The sequence below is a fragment of the Tribolium madens genome, unplaced genomic scaffold (genome assembly GCF_015345945.1).
Source record: "Tribolium madens isolate multiple individuals breed KSU strain unplaced genomic scaffold, Tmad_KSU_1.1 Scaffold_71;HRSCAF=194;Tcas5.2_LG6, whole genome shotgun sequence".
Classification (NCBI taxonomy): domain Eukaryota; kingdom Metazoa; phylum Arthropoda; class Insecta; order Coleoptera; family Tenebrionidae; genus Tribolium; species Tribolium madens.
Genome location: NW_025401041.1, coordinates 8,422,112 through 8,447,567, shown reverse-complemented (window position 1 = coordinate 8,447,567; position 25,456 = coordinate 8,422,112). Strand labels below are relative to the sequence as shown.

General features: G+C 31.6%; 2 protein-coding genes across 4 annotated transcripts in view; both read left to right on the top strand.

Moving 5' to 3' along the window:
- Window positions 1-2,227, top strand: part of LOC123009369 (bromodomain-containing protein 7) — a 6,663-nt gene extending 4,436 nt beyond the window's left edge. For 2 of the 3 annotated variants that reach the window (XM_044405628.1, XM_044405626.1), the window contains exon 4: window positions 1,200-2,227. In XM_044405628.1, the coding sequence (XP_044261563.1) occupies window positions 1,200-2,200 (1,001 nt within the window). In that variant the 3' untranslated portion in view covers window positions 2,201-2,227. The remainder of the gene's footprint in view (window positions 1-1,199) is intronic. The other variant, XM_044405627.1, reaches the window with a different exon arrangement.
- A 3,752-nt stretch (window positions 2,228-5,979) lies between these two features.
- Window positions 5,980-25,456, top strand: part of LOC123008578 (LIM/homeobox protein Lhx5) — a 115,244-nt gene continuing 95,767 nt past the window's right edge. Inside the window, exon 1 of the mRNA XM_044404446.1 lies at window positions 5,980-6,165. The gene's annotated coding sequence lies outside the window, so the exon portion shown is untranslated. The remainder of the gene's footprint in view (window positions 6,166-25,456) is intronic.

Below are 25,456 nucleotides of genomic sequence, written 5' to 3'. Positions count from 1 at the left end.
CGAATTAAAAGCAAAAAGCAAAAAAGTGAAACAGAGAAAAGAGAGAATAAATAGTGATATAAATGATTTAATGATTTTGAGGAAAAACAAACAAAGGAGACAAAAATCATGATAAAAAGAAAGAGATGCAGAAAAAGTTAAAAGAAGAAAAAGACTTAAAAATAGATAGAAAGATGTTCAAAGTATACAGTGTAAAAGTGAAACTGTAGTTATTGAGAAGGGAAAAGAAATAAAAACAAAAGGCAAAACAGTGAAAGAAAAGTAGAAAAATAAAAATCAGACAGATATAAAGAGAAAAGAAGTTTTACGTAAAGGGAAGGAAAGGATGAAACAAAAATAATAAAAGAGAAAAGAAATACAGAAAAAAAGGAAAGAAAAGACATACTTTGTTCGATTTTGAATTTTATACAAATAAGTGTTTCACTTTTTTGGTGGTGATGTCGTTTATTTTTATAGTTTTTACTGTTTCTTGGTTCTTTTTGTAGACTTGTGATGTGATAAACTATAACATTGCTATTGATTTTATTAAAATTTATTTTATTTTCTTCTAAATTAAAACTTTTAAAAGTAAAAAAAGTAATAAACAAAAACTTAAAGAAAGACAAGAAAAAAAGCAAACATTGAAAAATAAAACTGACCTAAAAAGAGACAGAAAGAGGGCAAAATCGATAAACGTGGAGAACAGCGTGAAAAAAAGGTATAATTTCTGAGACGGAACAAAGAAATAAAAACAGGAAGCAAGAAAGTGAAACAGAGAGAAATGATTTAATGATTTTGAGGAAAAACAAAGAAAGGAGAGAAAAATCGGGATAAAAGAAAAAGTTAAAAAAAAAGACTTAAAAACAGATCCTTTTTGCACAATGATCAGTGGTCATTTTTACAACAAAAAACACTTTATTTGCTTTAATTAGTACACAGATACTATTTATTTGTTTTAAGTAAACAAACAGTTTTTGTTTATTCGAATTAGAACAAAGAAAGTGCAATTGATCATTTTTAATCAAAAAAAAAGTCTTAAAACAAATACTTTCAAAAAAAGCAATTTTAAGTAAGAAATCGGAAATCGGCGTAATAGTTATTGAGTAATGATTTTTTATAGTTAAAGTATTTTAAATTCATTTAAATTAGAAAAAAATTAGGTAGTTCAAAGTGTGTGGATTTAAAAAAAAAATTATCGCCTTGTGTAATTTGATTTTTTGGTTTGACAGTTGCACGTCGTGGGGCCCCTACAATGGGGTTCCTCAAACAACGCAAAGACGGTACAACCAATCTCAATATTCTCGTGGGGGGCGAAGGTGTGATTCCTGGAACGAAAAAACGTCCTGTTCTTTTGGGTCAACTTTGTGGGAAATTATCCGATGGGACTGGTCAGATTCAGGGGTTCCGGGAGGACCGTCGCAATGTCACAAAACCGGTGAAGCCCCTGTATTATGGGGCTTTCGGGTCCTATGCCCCTAGTTACGACTCGGCCTTCGCTAATTTAAGTAAAGAGGAAAGTGATCTCGTTTATCAGACTTATGGGTCCGACACGGCGGTGCAATACGCCGAAAGTGTCTTAGATTTTGTCAAAGACAGCGATTATGCCACCCATTTGGTCGATAGTTTGTTGGATTTGTTAACAGGGGGCGACCATAGTAAAACAAGACGTGTCTTAGATGAGAATAAAAAGTTGAGGGAGGAGGAGGAGGCTGTGAAGACGATGCTTGAAATGAAACCGATTGATGCGATTAAAGTGGATGTGGAGGAGTTGAGGAGTCTCCAGGACGTGGGGATTGACATCAACTTCCTCGATAATATGGAGGAAGAGATTAAATTGTCGGAGGAGAGACACGAGTTGCAACAAAAGCTCGATTCAATGTGTCAATTGTTGCAAAAGTTGCAACAAACGCAACATCAGAGATTGTCGCAGCCGCCCCCTGTCCATCTGAGTCAGTGTGTGCCCCCCAGTGAGGAGGAGTTGCAAGTGGCGGAAAATATCACTGAGAATTTGACGGAAATTGCCAAGAGGGTGAATCCGGGGGAGATTGTGCCAGTTGGAGGGGTGAGGAAGGCGCTAGGAGTGGCCTTGCCTGAAGTTGAGGTTAGTGCTGAAGTGGGGGATTTGGAGTCGGAATTGAGGCAGTTTTTGGAGAGTGAACCGGCCCTAACACAGAGCCCTTTAAGGGATGATAAAACAATAGAGGAAATTTTAATGGAGTAGGTTATGAGTGGATAATAAAGAATTGTCAAGAGAATTGTTTTAATTGTCATAAACCGACCCCTGAAACTTATGCAACTAGAAATACAAGCGTGTGGGTATGTATGCCGACTATTACCAACCGATGAAGCGCGCGAATTCAAATCTGGAATTTTTGAAACGTGAATATCTCGAAATGTGTGCATCGAACGTAAAAATGAAGTATGTCGAAAAAGATGCGTAATGAAAGGTTGTTGCGAATGGTTTAGTCAAATTTGATTTTGGCGATGGTCATTTTCGTATCTCGCTTAGGAAAAACAAAATGCCTATATATACAGGGGTCCTTTTTTATTGAAACATTGTGACCATCATTCCAAAAATAGTTTAAATAGATTCTTTTTAAAATTTAAACAGTTTGTCTAACAGCACAAAGCGGCAATATTGCACAAATTTCTTTTACTAGAAAACTATTTTCGTATCTAGGAAACCTTTTTGACTTTAATCGTTCAAATTTCACAGAACAAACAACATTGAAAATTGATTTTTTTGTTGCTACGGTTTCCAATAATTAAATATTACTTGGACAATTTCTGTATCCTAGGATATTTGCAATGTTGCAACATTGATAAATTTTCTTTGGAGCCAAGAAATGGTATCCAAACATCTTCAATAAAGTTTATTTCAATAGACTTTTTACACATTTTTTTTAAGAACACCGTCAACAGTATCAAAATCTAGACTTAGAAATTATTTTAAAACTGTTAATTATATAGATTTCTCTTTTCTAAAAAGGAAAGTCTATATTTTACTGATAAGAGCACAAATCCAATTTTGGTCTTCGAATTCGTCTTTAATAAAAGATCACTTATAACGTGTAGGTTAACACAGGCGCCTTTTTTTCATCATACTGTATATCATAGTTTGAGATTTTTTGGTTGAATAAAAACCGAGATATTGAATTAAATTATGTCGCAACAATTTTTTTTATCGTCAGTTTTTTATTATTCGATTCTCGTGATTTTTCTCAATCTTGTGAATTAATATTATAGGCTTAAAACAACTTTGAAAGTTCTAAAAATTGCGAAATTTATGAAATTTTGGCCCGACCAAAAACTACCAGTAAGTCTTAATTTTGAATGTAAATAACACTATACAGGTCCCAAAGCTCGATCGTAAAAAGTGGGACTTAAAAAAAAAGCGTATTCTCAATTTTACATATAGTGCTAGTTTTTTTTTGATTTTTGTCGAGATTTATTTATTTATTTATTTATTTATTAGAAAATAAAAAAAGTAAAAATTTGTCGACTTGGCTTTGATGTTAATCTATAGATTTTTTACGCTGCTTACGATGGTATTGAGCTTTTTGCTCTAAGTTTAATAGTTTGGCCGTAATCGTCTTTCAAAAATTAAAAATTGTCAAAATTGTGAAATTTTAAATGCGTTTTTCTACGAAACTATAAGACCTAGAGCAAAAAGGTGAAAACCATTCAAATCTACTTTGAATTATCTATCTAATGGCGCAAACCGTAAGTCGCTCCGGGTTGTGGTTCCAGGTACAGAGCCATTTTTAGTTTCATTAAAAAAAAATAATATCTCAAAAACTATGAGTCAGTCCTAGGTCAAAACGGTTTATACAGTCGTATTCTGTGGTTAATCTTACATATTGTACTAGTTTTTCATAGAATCAAACATTTTTGATTTTTTTTTTTGTTGAAATTTTTTTGGTCGATTTTTGGTACCCGAAGCGGTCTATTGCCAATAACTCCGAATTTATTGGTAATAACCTCTTATATTTGGTACCGTTAGAAAGCAAATTTAATTTTCTATCATACGAAAAAAAGATAAGTGCTCTACGATGGATAGTTATCGAAAAAATTTCTGATAAAGTCAAAAATATCGAGAATTTAAATCCGACTATAACTTCAAAACTACTACGAATTTTGCAGTTTAATTGACGCCAATCGATTCCCCGGAACATTTTACGTAGGTATAGGTCAAAATATTATGTCATTGAGACTCAGTTTTGCCGCAATTTACAAAATAAAAAAAAGTAAAAAAAACTCAAAACACCCCCCCCCCCTTAAAAACTAGTGTTTTTAAACATGTCTTAGATTCAATTTAAACCTATCTTATCCGATAGATTTTGACGCGCTAATTACGAATTTCCCAATTATTTTGCGCTATCTCCTTTAGTTTCGCCGTAATCGGCGTTTAAAAAGTGAAAATTGTCAAAATTGTGATACTTTAAACGCGTTTTTCTACGAAACTATAGAACTTAGAGCAAAGGGGTAAAAACCATTAAAATTAGCTTAAAATTATCTATTTACTGGCGCAAACCGGAAGTCGCTCCGGATTATGGTTCCGGGAACAAAGGCATTTTTATTTTTTTCAAAAAAAAAATCATATCTCAAAAACTATGAGTCCTAGGTCAAAACGATGTTATCAGGCGTGTTCTCCGGTTAATTTTACATATAGTACTAGTTTTTCATAAGAATCAAAAAATGTTGATTTTTGGTCAAAATCGGATATAGTGCTTATACTTTTAGCCTTATTCTTAATTTTATTACTCAATATCTCAAAAACTAAGCATCGTAGAGTATTTTAACTTGTTGCATCGTGTTCAGCGCGTAATTTTACGTCTAGAAAACCATATTTCAACCATTTTTATGACTTAAGGTAAATTGACTATTTTTACGATTTTACTACCGCTCACCTTCAAAAACTCAAAAAATTCCAAATTTTTGAAACTTGACCGAATGTCGTTTTATGCACTTATTTGAGTCCTTAAGACCTCTAGGAATGTAAAAAACGTAAAATAGATCAATTTTAAAGATAACATTTTTTTTTGATTTTTGTCGAGATTTTGGTCGATTTTTGGCACCCGGAGCGGTCTAATGGCAATAACTCCGGACTTATTAGAGATAACCTCTTGTATTTGATACCGTTGGATAGAAAATTGAATTTTCTATCATATATTAAAAAGTTCAGTGCTCTACGATGAATAGTTATTGAGAAAATTTGTGATAAAGTCAAAAATATCGAAAATTTAAATCCGACTATAACTTCAAAACTATTAGGAATTTTGCAGTTTTTTTTACGCCAATCGATTCCCCGAAACATTTGAACATATTTTTTTGAGCATATTTTATTTATTATTATTATGTTGTAACACCAATAACTAATAATTTGTAAATTTTATTTTTAATGACAGACGGCAGAAATGATTCAAAAAATCAGGTGGGCGCCGAGAGTTACCAACCATACCAACTAACACAAAATTCTCTAAACGACAAAAATATATATTTTTTTAATTAAAATAAGAAAAAAGGGGGCGCAATTTAAAAGAAATACTATAAAATACTCGTTTTATAATGGCGTTGGCATCCTTATAAAACTTGTACTATTTTAACACAGTTCCGAAAACAAATTTGTTATGCAATTTCTTTAAAAATCGAAAGTCAATTTGTAGTGACTGACTTATTGTTTTGTTATTGAAAATGTTTTCCTGTTTTAAAATGTCATATTTGTAAGGGTGTTTTTTCAATTTTTTCCTGTATTAAAAGTCTTTAAAGTCGGCAACCAAACATACATAGTTTTATTTATTTTTCTTTACCGTATTTTCGGCGAAAAACTACACAAAGTTTTGATTTATTCATAAAAACAGTGGCTTCAGGACTGATAAAAACGCTAAATAATGAATCTTTATTCAAACATTGCGTGGAAATTGTTAATAAATTTTTAGTTACTTTTGCCGGATTTTGGTTGGCGACCCTTTTTCCATTACGTTCTTCAATTGTTTTTGAATTGGCGTTGCATCGCTCTTAAAAAGCTATATTGTGAGAAAAAATCATGTGTAAAACAATGTGTGTGTGTGTTAAAACAGTTATTGTGTAACGTCCGCAACGTGTTTTGTGTGATAAAACGCAATTTGTTATTTTACATCGATCGTAGTGGGAAGCGATAAGGTCATGGAAATGGGCAAAACCAAGGTAGGAATTAGCTAATTCGTTGTCTAAACTTTAATTTTATTGTTTATTTATGATTTCTTATGCGGTGAACACAAAAACAAGAATTTTTGGTTAAACAAAATTTTTAGTACAGTTACAGGTACCTGTATCGGTTGCTTGAACTACATTCATAGGTGGCGCCACTATGCGCAAAATTTTTACCAAATCGGAAACCCATCAATTGGGTTTCCGTCCAGGGAAGCGTTTAATTCGCGTTAAAATCTCCCATTAGTCTCCCCGAAGTGGAATTTCTTACCGTCACATTTATCCCCCGGATTTAAATGAAATACTTGTTAAATGTCCTAGAAAAGAATTTATCGGGATTTTTATGATTGTCTTCCGGAGTTATTTAATTGTCGCGGTAGGCGAGGCGACCACACTCCGTCGCCGCCTGCGATGATGCTACCGAACCGAATAGATTGTCATTTGTTCGGCGGTACGACGCACGCTTTGATCTTCGCCGATTGAACAATAAAATCGAGAAAAGAAAAAACCTCAGAAAGGTGGTTGCGGTTTATCATTACCGACGCAATAATCGTCTTTTTTTTTTCTTGTTTTTCCTATTTCTATGCATTGAGCATACGGTGTGTTATCTCGGTTTCTTATCGAAGACGTCTTCGGCGGGGCAAGGGGGGACGGGCATGCATCAAAAATATAATTACAAAGTGGGCGGGTTGGGACACGAACCGATTACGCCGTTCGACCGGTATAGAAGGTTGTTATTATGTGGTGGCAACCCTGCGAGCGTGCATATACCGCTTCTGCTACCGTAAAAGCTATATACCACGGGTTTTGGGGCTTATCAGCGATCGGAGACGGCCTTGAAATTATGGTACTTGAAAGTAAAAAAATTAAATAAATTAGGTAGAGTAGGCGGTGATTAAAGTCCTTCAGATGGCAAGCCTGATTTTTGACATCAAATGTCAACCGAAACTTTGACAAGTTTGCGTTTTATTCATTTTGAGTGAAATAATGAATAGTGGAATAATGAAACTAAGAGCTTTAGCCAAAAACGAGTAATACATTCTGGGGGCTCATTTTTTGAGAAAATAATATTGGTGAAAATCGTCTTTTGTTTTCGACTTATAGACAAAAATTGACATTTCAGCGAAATCTAAAAAAATTCATATCTTCGTTATTATAGAAGACACAGATTTGAAATAAAGGCACTTTTTTACGTAGAATTTAATAATGTAGTTAACAATTTTTTTCTGTTGTTTGTTTAGCCATAATAAAATAAACTTGTATTTTTTTAAATGGGAACCATAGATGGCTATGTCATTTTTAAAAAGCTTGTTTTTTTCTTATCTAAAAAATATATATTTGTAACAAATTATTATAATACATTTTTAACAAAAAATCATCTTTGATTTTTGTTCGCAGTTGACCATGAAAAAATGTTGCATCTTCAACTAAAAGGATTTAAACTATATTATTCAACCAGTGTCATTAATGAAAGAGTTTTCTAAGTACTAAGTAATGAAAAAGATGCAAAATAAATTGTAAATCAACTTATTGGCGACTAATAACATTTCTTTGTTTTTAAACAAGCTAACATTACCATTGCAACTTCTAGTGATACATAGAGTGTTGTAAAAAAAGCCGCTTTAATTCCTCAATAAACTATATTTTATATGACACAAAAATTACGATATGGCTATTCAAATACCCAAATTCCGTCTATGTGAAACATTATCCTACCTCCATTAGATCATCAAAAAAATGTTTTTTCTAATTGAGTTGACTGTTGACACATTTGTTTTTCCTATTTTTGGATTTTTTAAAAATATGTAATAATTTTGTTCTGAGGCGCTCGCATATTTGTTCAATACTTCTAACGTATCGTATTTTTTAAATTTTTATAGTTTTATCTATTTTTTCATCTATTTTACAGTTCACAAAACTCTTATTGATTATTATTTACACATTTGGAGTGAAATAGTTTTTCCATGGCCAACTATTATCACACAAAATATGTATTTCACTTTTTAAGTATAGTTATAAAAAAATATTTTGTTACAAATATATATTTTTAGAGCAGAAAAAAATAAGCTTTTCAAAATTGCCATAGCCGCCTATGATTTCCATTTAAAAAAATACAAGTTTATCTTATTACGGCTAAACTAATAAAAAATGAAAAAAATAGTTAACTAAATTATTAAATTCCTCGTAAAAAAGTGCCTTATAATGTCTTTATTTCAAATATATATAATAACGAAGATATGATTTTTTTTAGATTTCGCAAAAATGTCAAATATCTTAGTTTCCGACATCCAAAAAGCAGCACCCTGTACAAGACGAAAACGGTGAATGGTCATTTTCACTTTCAGTTTGTGTGGAAAATTTCCAGCCCGATTCCCAGCCAACGTGTTGCCAACTGTAGAATACAATTCATTGCCTACTCTAATTTATTTATTTATTTTTTGATTCGCATGGTATCTACCGCACAAAATTTAAATTGGAGTGTCTTTAATTAGACGTTGCGAGAGACATACAAATACTGTTATTTGTGTTGTGATTACGTTGATTCACACTGTATGTAATTGGTAGTTGTAATTTATCATTGAACAAATTACATTTACTTTTCTGAGCTTGCAACACTGTTTGCAAGAAATATGTGGCGAATAAATAATAAAACTTATTTTTGTTGTTGACTTGTTTATTTAATCTGATCCATCCAGTTGTTACTATACAGAGTGGTTTTTTAAAACGTGCCACCCTGCGTATCTAAGAAAATAAACAAAAATTAGAAAATTCCGAGATGACATGACATTTTAAAGTTATCCTTGCACTTTTATGATAATTTGTTCTGCAAAAAAATACACAAAAGCCAAAGAAAATACACAGCTGAATTACTGAATTATGAAATATGCAAAGTGGCTTGTTTAAAAAAAAATACCTCGTGTAAAATTAAAAATTATCTAAAATGAAAATTAGATCCTAGAATACACTACAAAGGAACAAAAATTTTCCTAAATTTTTTGATGATTTTTGAAAGGTTGTATCTCATCGTAAAATGGTCGTATCTAGATTTTTTAAAAATCGTTTTGAAGCTTTAAGTTTCTAGTTTTGAGATCTTTTGGCAAATTTTTTTTGTGCTACGGTTATCACACAGTAATAGCGCAAGAAAACATTTTTTTAAATTTTTATGTTTTTGTTTTTGGTTTTCGGACGTGGAGAGTTTTTTTTTAGTTAAATCAATGCCTAATCCGAATAGCATGTTTGTTTTACCTTTAATATGTTTTTTTCATATTCTCTTTACGTCAATTTGTCGCTGAGATATCTGACTTTAAATAAAAAAGGATCCTTTTGGCTTTGATCATCCATATCTCAGCAACTAATGACCACACAGAGAATATAATCATTGTGTAAAAACTGGAATAAACGTCTTATCAGATCCTTATGATTTTTTAGATAATATTTTTTTTTCAAACTCAAACTGATTTGATTTAAAGAAGCGTTTTCTCGGACCGATTGATCAAAGTTTAGCAAAATAATTAAAAGAACAATTGCACATTGTATTGTTTCTGAACATTGCCTAATATTCATCAAAATAAAAAAAAACAATTTTTTTATTCTAATTAGAACAAAGAAGGTGCAATTGATCACTTTTAAGCAAAAAAAAGAGTATTAAAACAAATACTTTTATAAAAATGCAATTTTAAGTAAGATTAACTTAAAAAAATCATATCTTGAAAACTACTCGGTATATTATTTTAAAAATTTGGATTCTTACTAATAAAAAGATGCTCCGCACGATGGTGACAAAAAATTACTCGTAGGGTTTTTCTTAGATTACTTCGAACTTTTCGAACACTGATCGAAGAAAAGTTTGCCAATATTCAATTTCAAATTGCATATCATTCTAAAGGACAAGGCCATCCCTTTAGAATGGTCTTTATTTGAAGGAAATCGGCCTAATAGTTTAAAAAAAATTATTTCATTTAAATTAGAAAAAAATTATTTAGTTTAAAGTGTGTGGACTTTTTGAAATTTTTTTAGTGCATTTGATTTGTCTTACTGAGACGAACAAAATAACATAAAATTTGTCAAGTTGTCACGACATGACTTTTTTTTATCGCCCTGTGTTATCTAATAGTAATGTATAGTGTATAAAAGAGGTGCAAAAAAAAGATAAAGGTGCAAAATTGTGCGAGATCCAATAATGAAAGTGGTAGTAGCATTTTAAACCGAGGTCTTTTTTAAATGATAGGTAATTACTTGTAAAAAAATAGTGCAATACTCCAAATTCCGTATAAGATTGTGCTACGGTTTTTTATTGGTAGGGAATTACTCGTAAAGACAAACTGTACAAAATTAAGTAAAAGATGTGCAAAATTAAATGATTTCTTTGGTATAAAATTATGCGTTTACGCTAAATTGGGGGTGCTGAATTTTTTTTAAAATTCAGTAATAAAATTGCCACAAAATTTTGAAACATATGTTGAAGTGGGGGTGCCACCGTCAAATTAGCACCCCCAATATAATTTCAATGATAGGTGTGCAAAATTCGAAACTTAGTGTACAAAATTATGGTATTATTTCTATTTAAAAATTGTTAAGTGGGGGTGCTAACTTCACTGCCCCCATCTGAGCCCCGATGGGGGGACAGTTGGGATTCCGTCAGCGCCCCATCATCACCATAGTCATCCCTTAAATCTACCCCAATCGTCCCAATGGACCAGTTGACCGAATGTTCGCTGACGTTGAGCGATCGTGTAAGTACGTCCTCGTAGAAAGAGACCGGATGGCACCCCCGAGGCGCGTTTACACAGATACAAACAACACGAAAAGGGGGTCACCATTTGGGGCCCTCTCCCATATGGTAACATTTGTTCCCTTGCAAATATAGAAAAAAACACCCGAGATATCGCTAAACAACAATTACACGTTGTAATTGCGTTTTTAACCCCCGGAGACGACGATCGAGGGTGTGTGAATATAAAATCGAAAACGTACGAATATATGAAATATTAACACAGTACATATGAACGATGATGGATGCCGGCGGCGAATCTTTTGTTGAGGAACCAACAATATGTTCGGGTTCTTGTTTATTCTGCAGTCGAGTTAACCTCAATTGATCAGAACAAGTGCAACGTAAACATGGCATGAATATGATGTTTTGTTGGCAAGTGCATGGCGTTTATTCACTTCAATTGATCGAAAAAATTTAATAAAACAAACAAATGACAAATTGTTTCTATAACAAATCATTTTTGCTATAGCACTCATTTCTTTTGTTTTTTTACCATTCAAATTCCTATTTCCTAATTGATTTTTTCATTTCTTCAAGCTATCTTAATCTTACAATTGAAAAACGAAAAAAAAATAGATTTCTAATTTTTTAAAGACGATCAAGGTAACAAATAAGGGAAATGCTATCTTGTGCAGGATTTTTATATTGGCGCAGAAATGAAAAAACAGATTGTCTACAGTAGAAAAAAATCCAAAATTGTTCTTCCAAATTATTTGTTTAAAACGTTTCCCTTAGAAAATAAAAACAAATTTTTAAATTAAAAAGTTAAGGTTTGTTCTACTGAAATAGCAAAAACAGCAAATGTGGCTCTATTCTATGATAACATCAACAGAAAAAATGCATCTTTTAATTTTGTATACTCGAAAAGTTTTTAAAGAAAATTAAGTAAGAATTTAAAGTTTTAAACAACACTCCACAAATCACTATTTCAACTATTTCAAGTCGACCAGTGTGCAAATTAATTGTTTTTTGGCCGTCATCTCACGTGACCCATTTGCTTTTTTCAAATCACGAGTAATCAGGCTGTTCGTTTTTCGAGCTCCACCATGGGGATCTCACTTATTATAAGAGATACGGGGTCAATAAATTAGGGCAAAGTTGCACATTTTTTTGCTGAACAATAATCTCAAAGAAAATTTAATGTGTCATTTTTAGTTTTTCAATTATTAGAAAAAAAAAAACAGAAATTTGTAATTTTCGTTTTTATTTTTTCAAACTAGAATTTATTCTTCGCAAAACAAAAGAACATAAAGATGCTCGAATGTTCTACTGTTTTAAAATTTAGTTTGTTAATTAAAATTGTTGGCGTTTTTCGCAAAAACGGTTTTTCTTAATTTTGATCAGTATGTAAAATTTGATCATATCGTGTGATACATCGTAGTAATGAGAAACAAAAATACATCCAAAGTTGAGTGTTGTAACTCTGATATCACGAGCGCCTTGGAAAATACCATAACAGATTTAGATCCCTTGTAAGAATGTGCCTTAAGAACGTCCTAGTTAAAAACGTCTTTTAGTTTTCGCTTGAAAAAATAAAAACAAAAATTACAAATTTACTTTTTTTTTCAATAATTCAAAAACTAAAAGTGACACATTAAATTTTCTTTCAGATTATTGTACAGCATAATTTGACCGACCTCGTATCTCTTATAATAACTGAGATCCCCATGGTGGAGCTCGAAAAACGAACACCCTGTATAATCTATTACTTTTTCAAGAAAAAAAATCTGCTCTAAGTTATTTGAAGAAGCAAAATAGTTGTTAACTGACATTTTACAAAGCGAAATTAATTATTTATTGACTTTCTAGTGATTTCCGAATTGGTGTTGAAATGGCTCATTAAAGCATCGGTTTTGGTATCGAAAAAAGCTTTCTTTCAGAGGCAAAATATAAATAAGGCAATTTCGTGTTTTTGTATGAAAAGTGCGGTGGAGCTCGAAAAACGAACACCCTGTATTTAATTTTTTTTATCATTTTCGATTGATTTTCTTAAAGAGTGTGAACCACATTGACGCGAAATGTCAACAAGAAGTGTGTCAAAAAACTAGTACTTTGAATAGGCTTCTTTTACAAGATGAAATAAAATGATTTTTTGCAACTAACATTTCTTAACCCACCCCCTTTATTTGGCAACAATCTAAAAACACCCCCTGTTCACCCTTATCAGCACTTCCCCAGACGGTCGCCCGACCATCCACCCCCCGTTTTGCAGTGATACCATCAGCGTTAACGGGCGATCGCCGCCTCCGATATCCCGTTTTGATTTACACACGACTGTCGTCGTCTCTCGATTTTCCACCCCCTTCGAGTCTCATCTCGGCGCGAAAAATCGTCCGCCCATCAGATCACAGGTGGCTGCTGCTATCATTAATGAACCAATTTAAATGCATAACACAAGGGTCGCGACCGATCGCATCCGACCGGTCCCGAGGGGCAGACCGATTGCCGCCCCCACAAGGACCCCAAAGACATCCACTCTGTGTGTTTTTGGGACGACGATTGGATTTCCTCTTTTTCTTGCAAGGGGTCGTCGCGTCGGTCTTATCACAACCGAAACACACCCCAACGCACACACGGCACTATCCCCTTTATATGACGGGATCATGTGTGTGCATGCGAGTGATCCTGTTCTCGACAGATATCCTGCCAGGGACGGCGAGTTCACACGCGTCACTGCTCCTGCAGGAGACCCACACTCGACTTGTTCGCACCCCAGGAGGAGAGAATTTCACGGCGGCCTTGAAATAACTTGCCCATCTGAGCGGGTCACTGAAGTTAGCACAACTTTACAAATTTTATATCATTTTGTTCGTCGTAGTGAGACAAATCAAATGCTCTAAAAAAAAAAATTAAAAAGGCCACACACTTTGAACTAAATAATTTTTATGTTTGTTTTACGGAGAACTAAAGTCTGTTTTTTCTTAAATGGAAATGCCAAACAGTCGTAACGTTGGCATCACTAGTAAATTCATTCATGGTAATTTTAATAAAGGAAGTGGGCAGTTTCGGTTTTTTGAATTAATTTGAAAACAATGTCATAAAAATTAGAGAAAAAATTTAGAGACGAAACATCAAAAAAGAAACAAATTCGGTACACTGACAGTTTTTTGAAATTTGGAAACGAATAGTTCGCAAGCAGGAAGTTAGAAAAAAGGCCCGTTAAAATGTAATGCAGGTTTGCTAAACATTCTTAATTTTTAGCAAAAAATTGACAAGAATACAAAATAAACATGAATGAGACAGAACCTTGGAAAGAAAGCAATTAAATTAGTGTCTTGTGCATGTTTTTGAGGAATGAGTTGAAAAAGTAACAATTTTAAAACTAAAGCTGAAGAAGAATTTATAAAATGCATCAACTTTGAGCTCATTTCAATAAATTACACAAAATTTATTGCCAATCATCATAATACCCACTTGTATCTTTTACTAAATAACTTTTTTCTGTATATACATCCTTTTTCTTGAAAGTTTTTCTAGCAAGAATCTCATTTTTGTCCACAACATTGTACTTACTTGCGGTGTGTTTCTGTCAAAATTATTACCACTGAATTCTGTCTTTAGACCTTAGGCAATGATGTCTGTCCTCAGGTATTCAATTATAGCGCTTTCAAAGAGCAAACAGGCACACAAGATTCATAAAAGTCAAAATTTTGACAACATCTCAATTTGAACACAACCATAATTTTTTAACAAAATTTCTAGGAACAAAATTTGTGGCTATGGAGACAAGCTGCTACCAATTTTTTCACCAAAATTTTGACTTGCTAATTTTCATTTTAAAAAAAAAACTGACTTTACATACTAGAAGACGAAACGAGAAACAAAATTGCTTGATTTTCTGGACCCAAAAAAAGTAAAAATGAGGGCGCTTAGAGCGTTTTACCGTCTCAGTTTCAAATCGTTTTTAATTAATTTAAATTCAACCAGTTTACTAATTGCTTGGAAAAAAATGCAAAAATGTTGAGCTTTATATTCTTAATAAGCTGTAAAAAACGAACCACTAAATTTTTCACGAGGAATATGAGAAAAAATTATTTAAAATTCAAAATCTGTGCTCCATTTCATGTTTTTCAAAATGCTGCGAATACGGTTAAAGATACAAGAAAAATGTAAGAAAGGAAGTTGTAGAAAATAAAATTTTCTAGTAAAAAGTCCGCGAGACCATACCTCTATCTTTAATGGTTTAGGCCTCAAAGACGTTCAAAGAAGCTCAAGCGACGGATTCGTTTCATTTTTATTGGTGATTGAGTACCGGGGGGACACTTTAAAGCAATTTAAACCTAAACCGTTGAAGATAGAAATATGGTGTCGCGGACTTTTTTGTAGCAAATTTTATTCTCTACAATTTTGTTTTTTACACTTTTTTTGTATCTTTAACCATATTCGCAGCGTTCGTAAAAATATTGGGCGGAACGCAAACTGATAATTGTTTATAATTTATTTTTAATAGTGTTTTCGATATTTTTGAAAACGCTGCGAATACGGTTGAAGATACAAAAAAAGTTTAAGAAACAAAATTGTAGAGAATTAAATTTCCCACAAAAGAGTCCGCGAGACCATATCTCTATCTTCAACCGTTTAGGTTTAAATTAATTTTCTGTCTCTTGACCACCGGTAAAAATGAGCCGTATTCGTCGCGTCTTTGAACGTCTTTAGGACCTAAACCATTGAAGATAGAGGTATCGTCTCGTGGACCTTTTTCTTGGAAATTTCATTCTCTACAACTTTCTTTTAAATATTTTTCTTGTATCTTTAACCGTATTCGTAGCATTTTCAAAAATATGAAACGGAGCGCAAATTGCTAAATGTTTAAAAAAAAATTAAATATAGTTTTCAATAAAATTTTTGCATTGTCTTTATCTCTTTTTATTAAGAATTAAATGCTCTATCTCTCTATATATTTTTTTATTTGCGTTTTGCTCACCATTATGTAAATACAGCCATTTTTTTTTATTTCATTGCTCTTAAAACTTAAAGAAAGTGCCTTAAGAACGTCCTAGTTAAAAATGTGTAGGTCTTTTAGTTTTCGCTTGAAAAAATAAAAACGAAAATTACAAATTTCTGTTTTTTTTTTCCAATAATTCAAAAACTAAAAATGACACATTAAATTTTCTTTGAGATTATTGTTCAGCAAAAAAATGCACAACTTTGCCTTAATTTAACCGACCTCGTATCTCTTATAATTACTGAGATCCCCATAGTGGAGCTCGAAAAACGAACACCCTGTATACATTATTCATGAAGTGTTGTTTAAAACTTTAAGAGCTCCATATAAAAGCAATTTGGCCAAGAAATGTGTAATGTGAGGTTATGACATGAATTTATTATTTCCATCGACGTAACAAAAACTAGATGTACCTATTGAGCTAACAAAAAATAGATTGAAATAGGTAGGTAGTGATTTGTGAAATGTTGCATTGCATTAACTTATCTAAAAAAAATATTAGAATTGCTTAATAACCGAAGTACAGAAAATATTTTTGCCAAAAAATCTCAAAACTAGAAACTTAAAGCTTCAAAATGTTTTTTTTTTAAATCTAGATACGACTATTTTTCGATAAGTTACAGCCTTTCAAAAATCATCAAATTTAGAAAAATTTGGAGTAGTGCATTTTAATCAAAAAAAAGTACATAATATGAAACGCGACTGCGTTTTTAGAAAGTATTTACAAGGTGCATAATGCTTCACAAAACTCGAAAACTTACAAAACCCTAAGATTCTGAAAAAAAATGTGTCATTTCCCTTTCGTAATAGGAAAAAAAATATTTTTTTAAATAAAACAACATTTTTTTTTAATGAAATACGCGTGTTTCTTACCTTCTTTAGAAACTCCTCAAGTTTTGTAACCTAAAATTTTAATCAATTTTTGAATTTACAAATTAAAAGATGTTTGATATTATCATGGAATAGCTAGTCACATTAGCTGTTTTTGCTATTTCAGTAGATAATTTCAAACCTTTTAATCTAACTTTTAAACAAATAATTTGGAAGAATAATTTTGTTGGATTTTTTTCTACTGTAGAAAATTTGTTGAGCTAACAAAAAATAGATTGAAATAGGTAAGTAGTGATTTGTGAAATGTTGTTTAAAACTTTAAGAGCTTCATATGAAAGAAATTTGGCCAAGAAATGTGTAAATTGCCACAGAGTAACAAAACTAGATGTCATACCCATTGAGCAAAACCACGATTTTTATTCATTCTAGATCTTGCAGTTTTTGAAAAAAAAAACTAATAAAACTTTATATCCAGATGTTTATTTACATAAAATCATCATTTCACTTTCTAATCGTATGATTACGTGAAATTTTCCCATCGTCGTTAATTCGTGTGTAATCACTTCGTTTTGCATTGTATTTAGTCAAACTAAAAATAGACAAAATTGATAACTAAACGTCGAAATTACACACATAATTGAATATATTCATTAACATTCATCGTCATGTAAATGTGCCGTCTAATAGAGGGTAATAACATAGTTAAAAGAGCACAAATTATAGACTGAAAACCTACCACAATTACGGTTTTTCATGAGAATCATAACACGGTATCGTAAAAAATGTGATGTATGATGATAGTTCCACTTTGAACTATTTTATTAAGTGCTCCGCAATAATAGTAATAATAATTTCCCCTCTTAATTATCCCAATTAGAGGCGACGAGCACAGCACTTTGTAGGGGTTACCCTACATTATAACCTCGTCACGTGACTTTCCTCCCCATCACCGCAAAAAATCACTGATTACCCTTAAAATTAGCAGTCATTATTTGCACAAATCAATGAAGATGATGGTGAGATCGCCGTCTTAGGATTACACTCTAGTGTACACGTATTTTATGTGAGTGTGTGTGTGTTAGAAGGGGGGCCGAAGGGGGCGCCTCGGGCCGGTATTGTTGATAGCTATCCCTGGTTGCCGGGGTAACGCAGATTAACGGGCCGTGCGCCCGATGTCTATTTTGTACAGGTCGTGGCAGAACGCCGATTCAATCATTGTACAGTCGAGGAGAAAAGTCGCCGATGAAAGGCGCGTTCACAATCTGCTCCGCGAGAGGAAATTTCAATTTTTACAATTTCCACTAATTAATTACTTAGTTCACATGGTTTTGAAAGGATTTTTGATGTAAAATTATAGAAAAGGAGATTTTTTGATGAAAAACTTAAAGAAAATGTTGATTGAATTGTTGTTAAATTATTGACATAATTATATATAATTAGGTTAGCTTAGAAGCAACTAATATTTTGTTTTTACGAAGAAAACAAAGTCTTTTAAAGTGAAAGTTTTTTCCCATCGTCCGTCTATCGCATGTCGCATTACAGCCGGCCGTAAAGTGAAAAAGGCCAATATGGCGGCGCCCATGGATCGCATCAGCTGACCGTGTAGCATTTATATTCTTGCTCATTCGTGCAAGTGCTCCGCGGTATTTGTGTGTTTTGATCAGTGTATTGATCCGAAAAAGTTTTATTTAATGGTTTCATTTTTTTAATATTAAATTAATTTTTATAACAAGTAGTTTAAAGATAATGTAGAACCTGAGGGGTTTTAAAACGCGATCTTCAGGAATGTTCTTAAACTCCTTGTAAATCCATAAATACCCTAGACGTTTCTTAAAAGGTTAAATTTTTATTCATAGAGGCCGGATGATCTTAGGTTGTTCAGACTGTTGTTTTTTTTTGGAAATATGCTTTTATTTTATAGATATACCAGGTGAATAAAAAGTATGGAACCAAACGTTTTTTGTTTAAACTATTATTAATTTTTTGGAAAAATTAATTGATGAACGATAAAGTACTTTAAAGGTGTGATGTTTTATCAAGAATAAAATTTTTCAAAATTTTTTATTGTTTTTGAGTTTTACAAAAAAAATTGATTTTTTATAGCAACCCACTATAAAACTATTTTTCTCATAAAGGTTATGATCTAAGGATTACAACTATACTCATTTTTATATTACTGTGCATCGAAGTAGCCGCTGAAAGAAATCATTTTAGGGTGGCAACCATGCAAAAATTCAAACAATTCTAACCTCAATCTTCTCTAAAAATTATTTTTTCAAATAAATGTGTACCCCAGGTAGCAAAAATAATTAAAATTAACAACGTAATTAACAAACTTAAAGATATTTGTCATTAATGATGTGATTAAATTTGTTCTCAATGACATTAATGACATTTTTTGTGTGAATTGGCCTTTAAATTAAAGATGCATTTAGACTTATACAACCTACTTGATGCACATTAATATAAAAAAGAGTATATCTACTTCATATTTAATTTTTTCAAAAAAATTTTTGTACATAAATTGCAATTTTGACTAAAAAAATCTCATAACTCAAAAACAAGACAAAATTTCGTTCTCAAAACACGATCTCATTTTTTATATTACGTTAATTTGTATTAATTATTATTTTCTGAAGACAAATGATTTAAAAAAAAACCGCTTGGTTCCATACTTTATATTCACTCTGTATCTAATAAATGTAAATGTTATTATTATTATTGTTGAGTAAAGTTTAATTTTTAAAAGACAAAGTGTATACAGGGTGATGAAAAAAAGGCGCCCACGATTGAAACAGTCTTTTGCGTCTTTTTTTATTGAAGCATTGTGACCATCATTCCAAAAATAGTCTAAATAGATTCTTTTTAAAATTTAAACAGTTTGTCTAACAGCACAAAGCGGCAATATTGCACAAATTTCTTTTACTAGAAAACTATTTCACTCAAGTATTTTTCGTATCTAGGAAACCTTTTTGACTTTTATCGTTCAAATTTCACAGAACAAACAACATTGAAAATTAATTTTTTTGTTGCTACCGTTTCAAATAATTGAATATTACTTGGACATTTTCTGTATGATATTTGCAATGTTGCAACATTGATAAATTTTCTTTGGAGCCAAGAAATGGTATCCAAACATCTTCAATAAAGTTTATTTCAATAGACTTTTTACACATTTTTTTTAAGAACACCGTCAACAGTATCAAAATCTAGACTTTAACAATGAAATTATTTTAAAACTGTTAATTATATAGATTTCTCTTTTCTAAAAAGGAAAGTCTATATCTTACTGATAAGAGCACAAATCCAATTTTGGTCTTCGAAATCGTCTTTAATAAAAGATTTTAGATTGCTTTTCTCTTGAAACAAAAATAGTTTGGTTTTAAGCTTTAGTTATGGACTTTTTTTTTATAAATTTTCCACATAAAAAATCTTTTGATGAGATGTGGAGTTGGTTGTGAACGAGCCACAGCATCCGTGTGTGCCGACGCGTCCGCTAGGTGGCCTGCGAGATAGAGCCGTCACGGGGCGGCGGTCGGGGGGGCGAGAGGGGTGGCGCTATGAATATAGATTAGCTGTTTTGCCGCGGCCGTTCGGTGAGGCGCGAGAGATGCCGCCGCCACCACCGCCACCGCCGCCGCCGCCGCCTCCAGAATACTACGACACAACAATGTCGTTTTTACCATCACCCGGATTAATCCGGCATCACTGACTTGTTTAACGGATGCCTGGTCATTTTTCTCTATAGAGAAGGTAAGGCAGGGGCGGACTGGCAAAATGAGGGCCCAATATACAATACAATAAAAATATTGTCGCTTAATGTAGTAATTTTTTTTGAAGGAGTTTGTTTCCTCTATTGAGATTGTGACCTCAGTTGAAATCATGATGGTTTAATAGACGGAAATAAAGTTTTTCGTTTCTGTGCACCAAATTTATACTTATATTTGGATTTTTATGTTATTTATGCCCACTAATAATAAAAAATAATAATAAATGTGTGGCATAATTTTAATTACGAATACCCCTCTACAATTGAGAATAGATAGTTCAGACCCAACTCAAAAAATAGAAAAATTACAACTTTCCAAAAGTCGTTACGAAAAAATGATTTTTTGGAAATATTTTTGTTACCGTTTATCCGATTTTTATTAAATTTTGCATAGACAAAAAGACACTCTTTGATTTGGTGTAAACGGAAGTCTTGTAGAAGCTATACATTTCCGGTAGCAGTTTTGGGATCATAACTTTTTAATTTCTGTTTTTGATACAGCCCAACATTTTTTTTTAAAAAAAGGTAGTTTCATATCGCCAAAATGTACCGTTCTCGAGTTATTTGAGTTTAAACTAAATTCTACACCGCGCTACAATTTCATTAAATCCAAAGGAATATTTGTTTATTTCTTGATGATTATAAAGACTGTAATTTTTCTATTGCTTGATGAGTTGGATTAATAAATGCTGTGCTATCTATGCTCACACAAATGCCATAATTGGGGGCCCGGGGTGCTGTGGCCAGTCCGCCCCTGAGGTAAGGGATACCCAAATCCCTCCAAACAGTGGGACAGGTGGGTATATCGGTGGTGTGGTTAATCCCGGCTGTCGTTGCCTGAGCCGACTGTGATCTGGTGGGTTTTTATACCATGTTGAATGAGAGATCAACCAGCCGGAAGAATCTGTTTGACACTTGGCACAATGGTGCAAGACCACACGCATAAATATTGCTTTTGTTATGACGAAAATGTTACAAGGGAAAAAATTGTTTCTTCGTCGAAAGGTATGAACGACGATGATATGATGGAAAATTGATTTAACTGTGTTTCATTAATTTGACGTTTATGAGGGTGGATATTGTGAAACTCGTATACACTAGAAATTGCAGTTTTTACGTTTACGTTTGATTAACTAACTATTCAACGATTTGTGTTATTTAGCTTTTCACTAGCGATCAAACTTTTAATTCACTTTGGTAATTGTTTTTCAATTGTTAACGTACTACTACTCTAAAAATTCTATTCTATTACCAAAAAACTACATTTTATGGTTATTTTGTTGCAAAAATAATACCTAATTATGTAGCAATAATAATAATTATGGTCGTTCCAACTTCTAGTTTACCCCTTCTTCCTCATTAAATTATTTTATTGTTTGAATTGTAGATCAAACTTGATTCACTCTGTATAGAAACAAAATCAAATTTTTTAACATGTTTTTTTTTTGTTTGACTAAGCAATTGAAAATCCTTAATAAAATCTTAATTAATAATCATTTTATTTTTAAAATCACATAATTCGTTATTAAAAAATAATAAGTTTGAAAATTTGAGTCACCCTGTATGAAAACACAATCTAATGTTCAAATATGTTTTTTTGTACAAAAACTTTAATTAATTAATTAATAATTCAGAAAAAAACATTTTTTTTAAATATAAAACTAGTAAGAATAAAACTTGATTCACTCCGTATAAAAACAAAATTTGATTTCTAAAAAACTCGGCAAATTATTTTATTTATTCTTTGTTTGAGTTGGCGATAAAACTTGATGCACCCTTTTTTTTAATAAAATCTTTATTAATCATTTCCAAAATTATACATAATTGTTATTAAAAAAATAATAAGTTCTAAAATTTGACTCACCTTGTATGAAAACACAATCTAATTTTCAAACATGTTTTTTGTACAAAAACTTTTATTAATAAATTAATAATTCAAAAAAAAACATTTTTTTTATAAATATAAAACTTGTAAAAGTAAAACTTGACTCACTCTGTATAAAAACAAAATTTGATTTCTAAAAAAATTATTTTATTTGTTTGAGTTAGCGATAAAACTTGATGCATCCTGTATAGAAACAAAACCAAATTTTTAAACAATTTCACAGAATTGTTTATAATTCGTTATTAAAAAAAATAAAGATTTATTATGTTGGTATAAGACAGAATCGCATTTTTTGGATACTAGCAATATTAATAAAATTATAATTTTCGAATCGACAAGAAAACATGACTCACCCTGTATCCTGTCTTTTCTTCTAGAATTGGTTAGTTAGATTTTATAAAAAAATAATATTTGCAAAAAGTTACAAAAAAAGTCCAATTTACACCCACAAAATTATTATTAATTTTTATAAATAAAAAAAGTGAATTTTTAGATTGGCAGTAAAACTCAATTCACGCTGTGTAAAAACAGAAAAATTGTTATTAATTTTTATAAATAAAAAAAGTGCATTTTTAGATTGGCAATAAAACTCAATTCACGCTGTGTAAAAACAGAATAGGTACACAAAAATATTATTTCTAGAAAAAAAACCAAATTGGCTTTTTAACCGATTTTTGTAAAAAAAAACCTCTCCAAATTATTCTATTTATTCATTGTTCGAAGTGGCGATAAAACTTGACTCACCCTTTAAAAAAAAACAAGTTTTTTTTCTTGTAGAGTTACATTAAAAGTTTTAAAGAAGTCCAGTTTATTAGCAAACAAATTTTAAAAACATCCCAAAAAACATACTTTTGATTATTAGATATAGTTTTTTTTTAATATTACTATTTTTTTTTATTTTTCAGTAAAATTCTGTCTATTACATTACATTTTACTAATTACCAATAAAATTGGTTACCTACTATGGAAAATATCCAAATTTTTTACAAAATTACCCTCTTTAATTAATAAAAAATGAATAATAAAAATGCATGTTTCAAGAGTTAGATCTACTCGTATCGAAGAAAAGTTTTTGCTTGTTTGCAATTTAGAGATTAACTAAATGGTTATACAGAGTGGTTATAAATGATTTTCATCTAGCCAGCTTTGTAATTTTTTTGCATGTAACTTTATTTGTGCCGCTCTACTTTTTTGAAAGCTCTAGTTCTGTCATTAGTGTCACTTATTAATTATTAATAAATTGTTGTTAATTAAACTTTTATTGTTTCAACTAATTTCCAATAATAATTCATAATAATGTATACTTTGGAAGAAAACAAGTTTATAATTGAAGTCTATTTTCGAAGTGGACGCTTAGTAAACGGCGGTTTTTTAATTTTGAGTTAAAACAAGTAGGTACCCCTATTTTCGTAAAGCGGCATTTTTGATTTTACATGGAAAATTCACAGCTGGCTAGATGAAAATCAACCCACTCGTATGACAGTACGGTCTATTTTAATCAACCTGTATAGTAATTAAGGACGAAACAAGTCGCATCTTTAGAATTGAAGTTTTTGAATTTTCGTGGTATCAAAAAAAAATACTATCGTTGACTGCTAGCTTAAAAATTTTTGAATTCACTGATTAATTTTGGTTTTCCATGGCTGTCTCTGTTACAAATAAAATTCTTTAATTTGGAAAATAAACATAAAAGATAATGTGAGAGATTTTTGAAATTATACGGACCTAAGATTTTGACTTTTTTAAATAACTTTTTAACGTATCTGTTACTAAAAACCTATCTTTGATAAAAATGAAAAATGTTAATTGACCGATGATTTTGTAATTTGGTATAGGTGCCTAGATGTTGATTCTAAACAACTTTTTTGATAAAAATTTTGTCGTATTTGCACCACAATAGATACTTGACAAAAAATTGGTTTTCCTAAAAATTTCTAAGGCAAACTTAATTTTTCAAAACTAAAAAATCGGTGATTTGCTCGATAAAAAACTCAACTGAACGAAACGACCCAAAAATTTTGATGAAATCCTTTGTTTTCATGATAACAATCCCATTTCGCATATTAGTTCATCCTTCTTGGGCACAAAGTTCGGCCTTTTGTGATTATTTTTCGAACGCGAATTAACACGAAGTCGATGACTTCCGAAGGTCGTACCACTGAAAAATTAATGGCGTGTTGGAATACGACGAAGGAAAATTAGTGGAGTCATTCTAGACCTATAAATCCAGTAAGCTATGACACGGGCATATGCTCCAATTAAACGGTGCAACGAATTCAAGCCCTCACAGCCAACTACACTTAAGGTTCACACTCTGTTGAAACCGATCTGGAAGTCATTTTACACCTATCGAAAGAATGCAGCACATACATACAACCGATTCATTAATTTTTTTTTTTTTCTTTTTATTGAAAGCTTTCAAACTCTGGTCCTGATAGACATCTCTACTGGAATAATAAAAACCGATAGTATACGTGATTTATAAAGTGTTCTGCTTAGGGATATTTTTTTTTCTTGTGGTCGATGTTATCGAAGGTATTGTCAATTTTGTGTCTTCTTTCGGGGGCCACCGAAACGAGAGGCAGAACAGCGAAAGTTAACACCTTTAATATCGTCGACCAATCGCTTGAATGCCAGGTAAATCTAGTTGGCTTGTGATGGGGCAGAGCGCATCGCGATTAAAGAAGACGAAAAATTGGCAGCTATTTGAAAATAATTTTTCAACGAGGCGACGGTTTATTAACTGTTTTACGGGCTAATAAGGATAGTAATGCTCAACTAATTATATTTCATAGTTTAACTAATTTTTATTTAGTTAAAATCAGTTTTAGAACGCAATGAAAATCAGATTTACTTGGCAAACATTGTTAAGAAGAAATAGTATATTGTGTTATTAGGAGTAAAAGTGATATATGTGGTTTATGTGCCGAAGCTGAACGTTTCATTTATTCCAAATTACATACCAGGTGAATAAAAAGTGTTTTTCGCTTAAACTATTTATTTTTTGGAAAAACTAATTGATGAATGATAAAGTGCTATAAAAATGTGATGTTTTACGAAGAATAAAATTTTTCGAAATTTTTT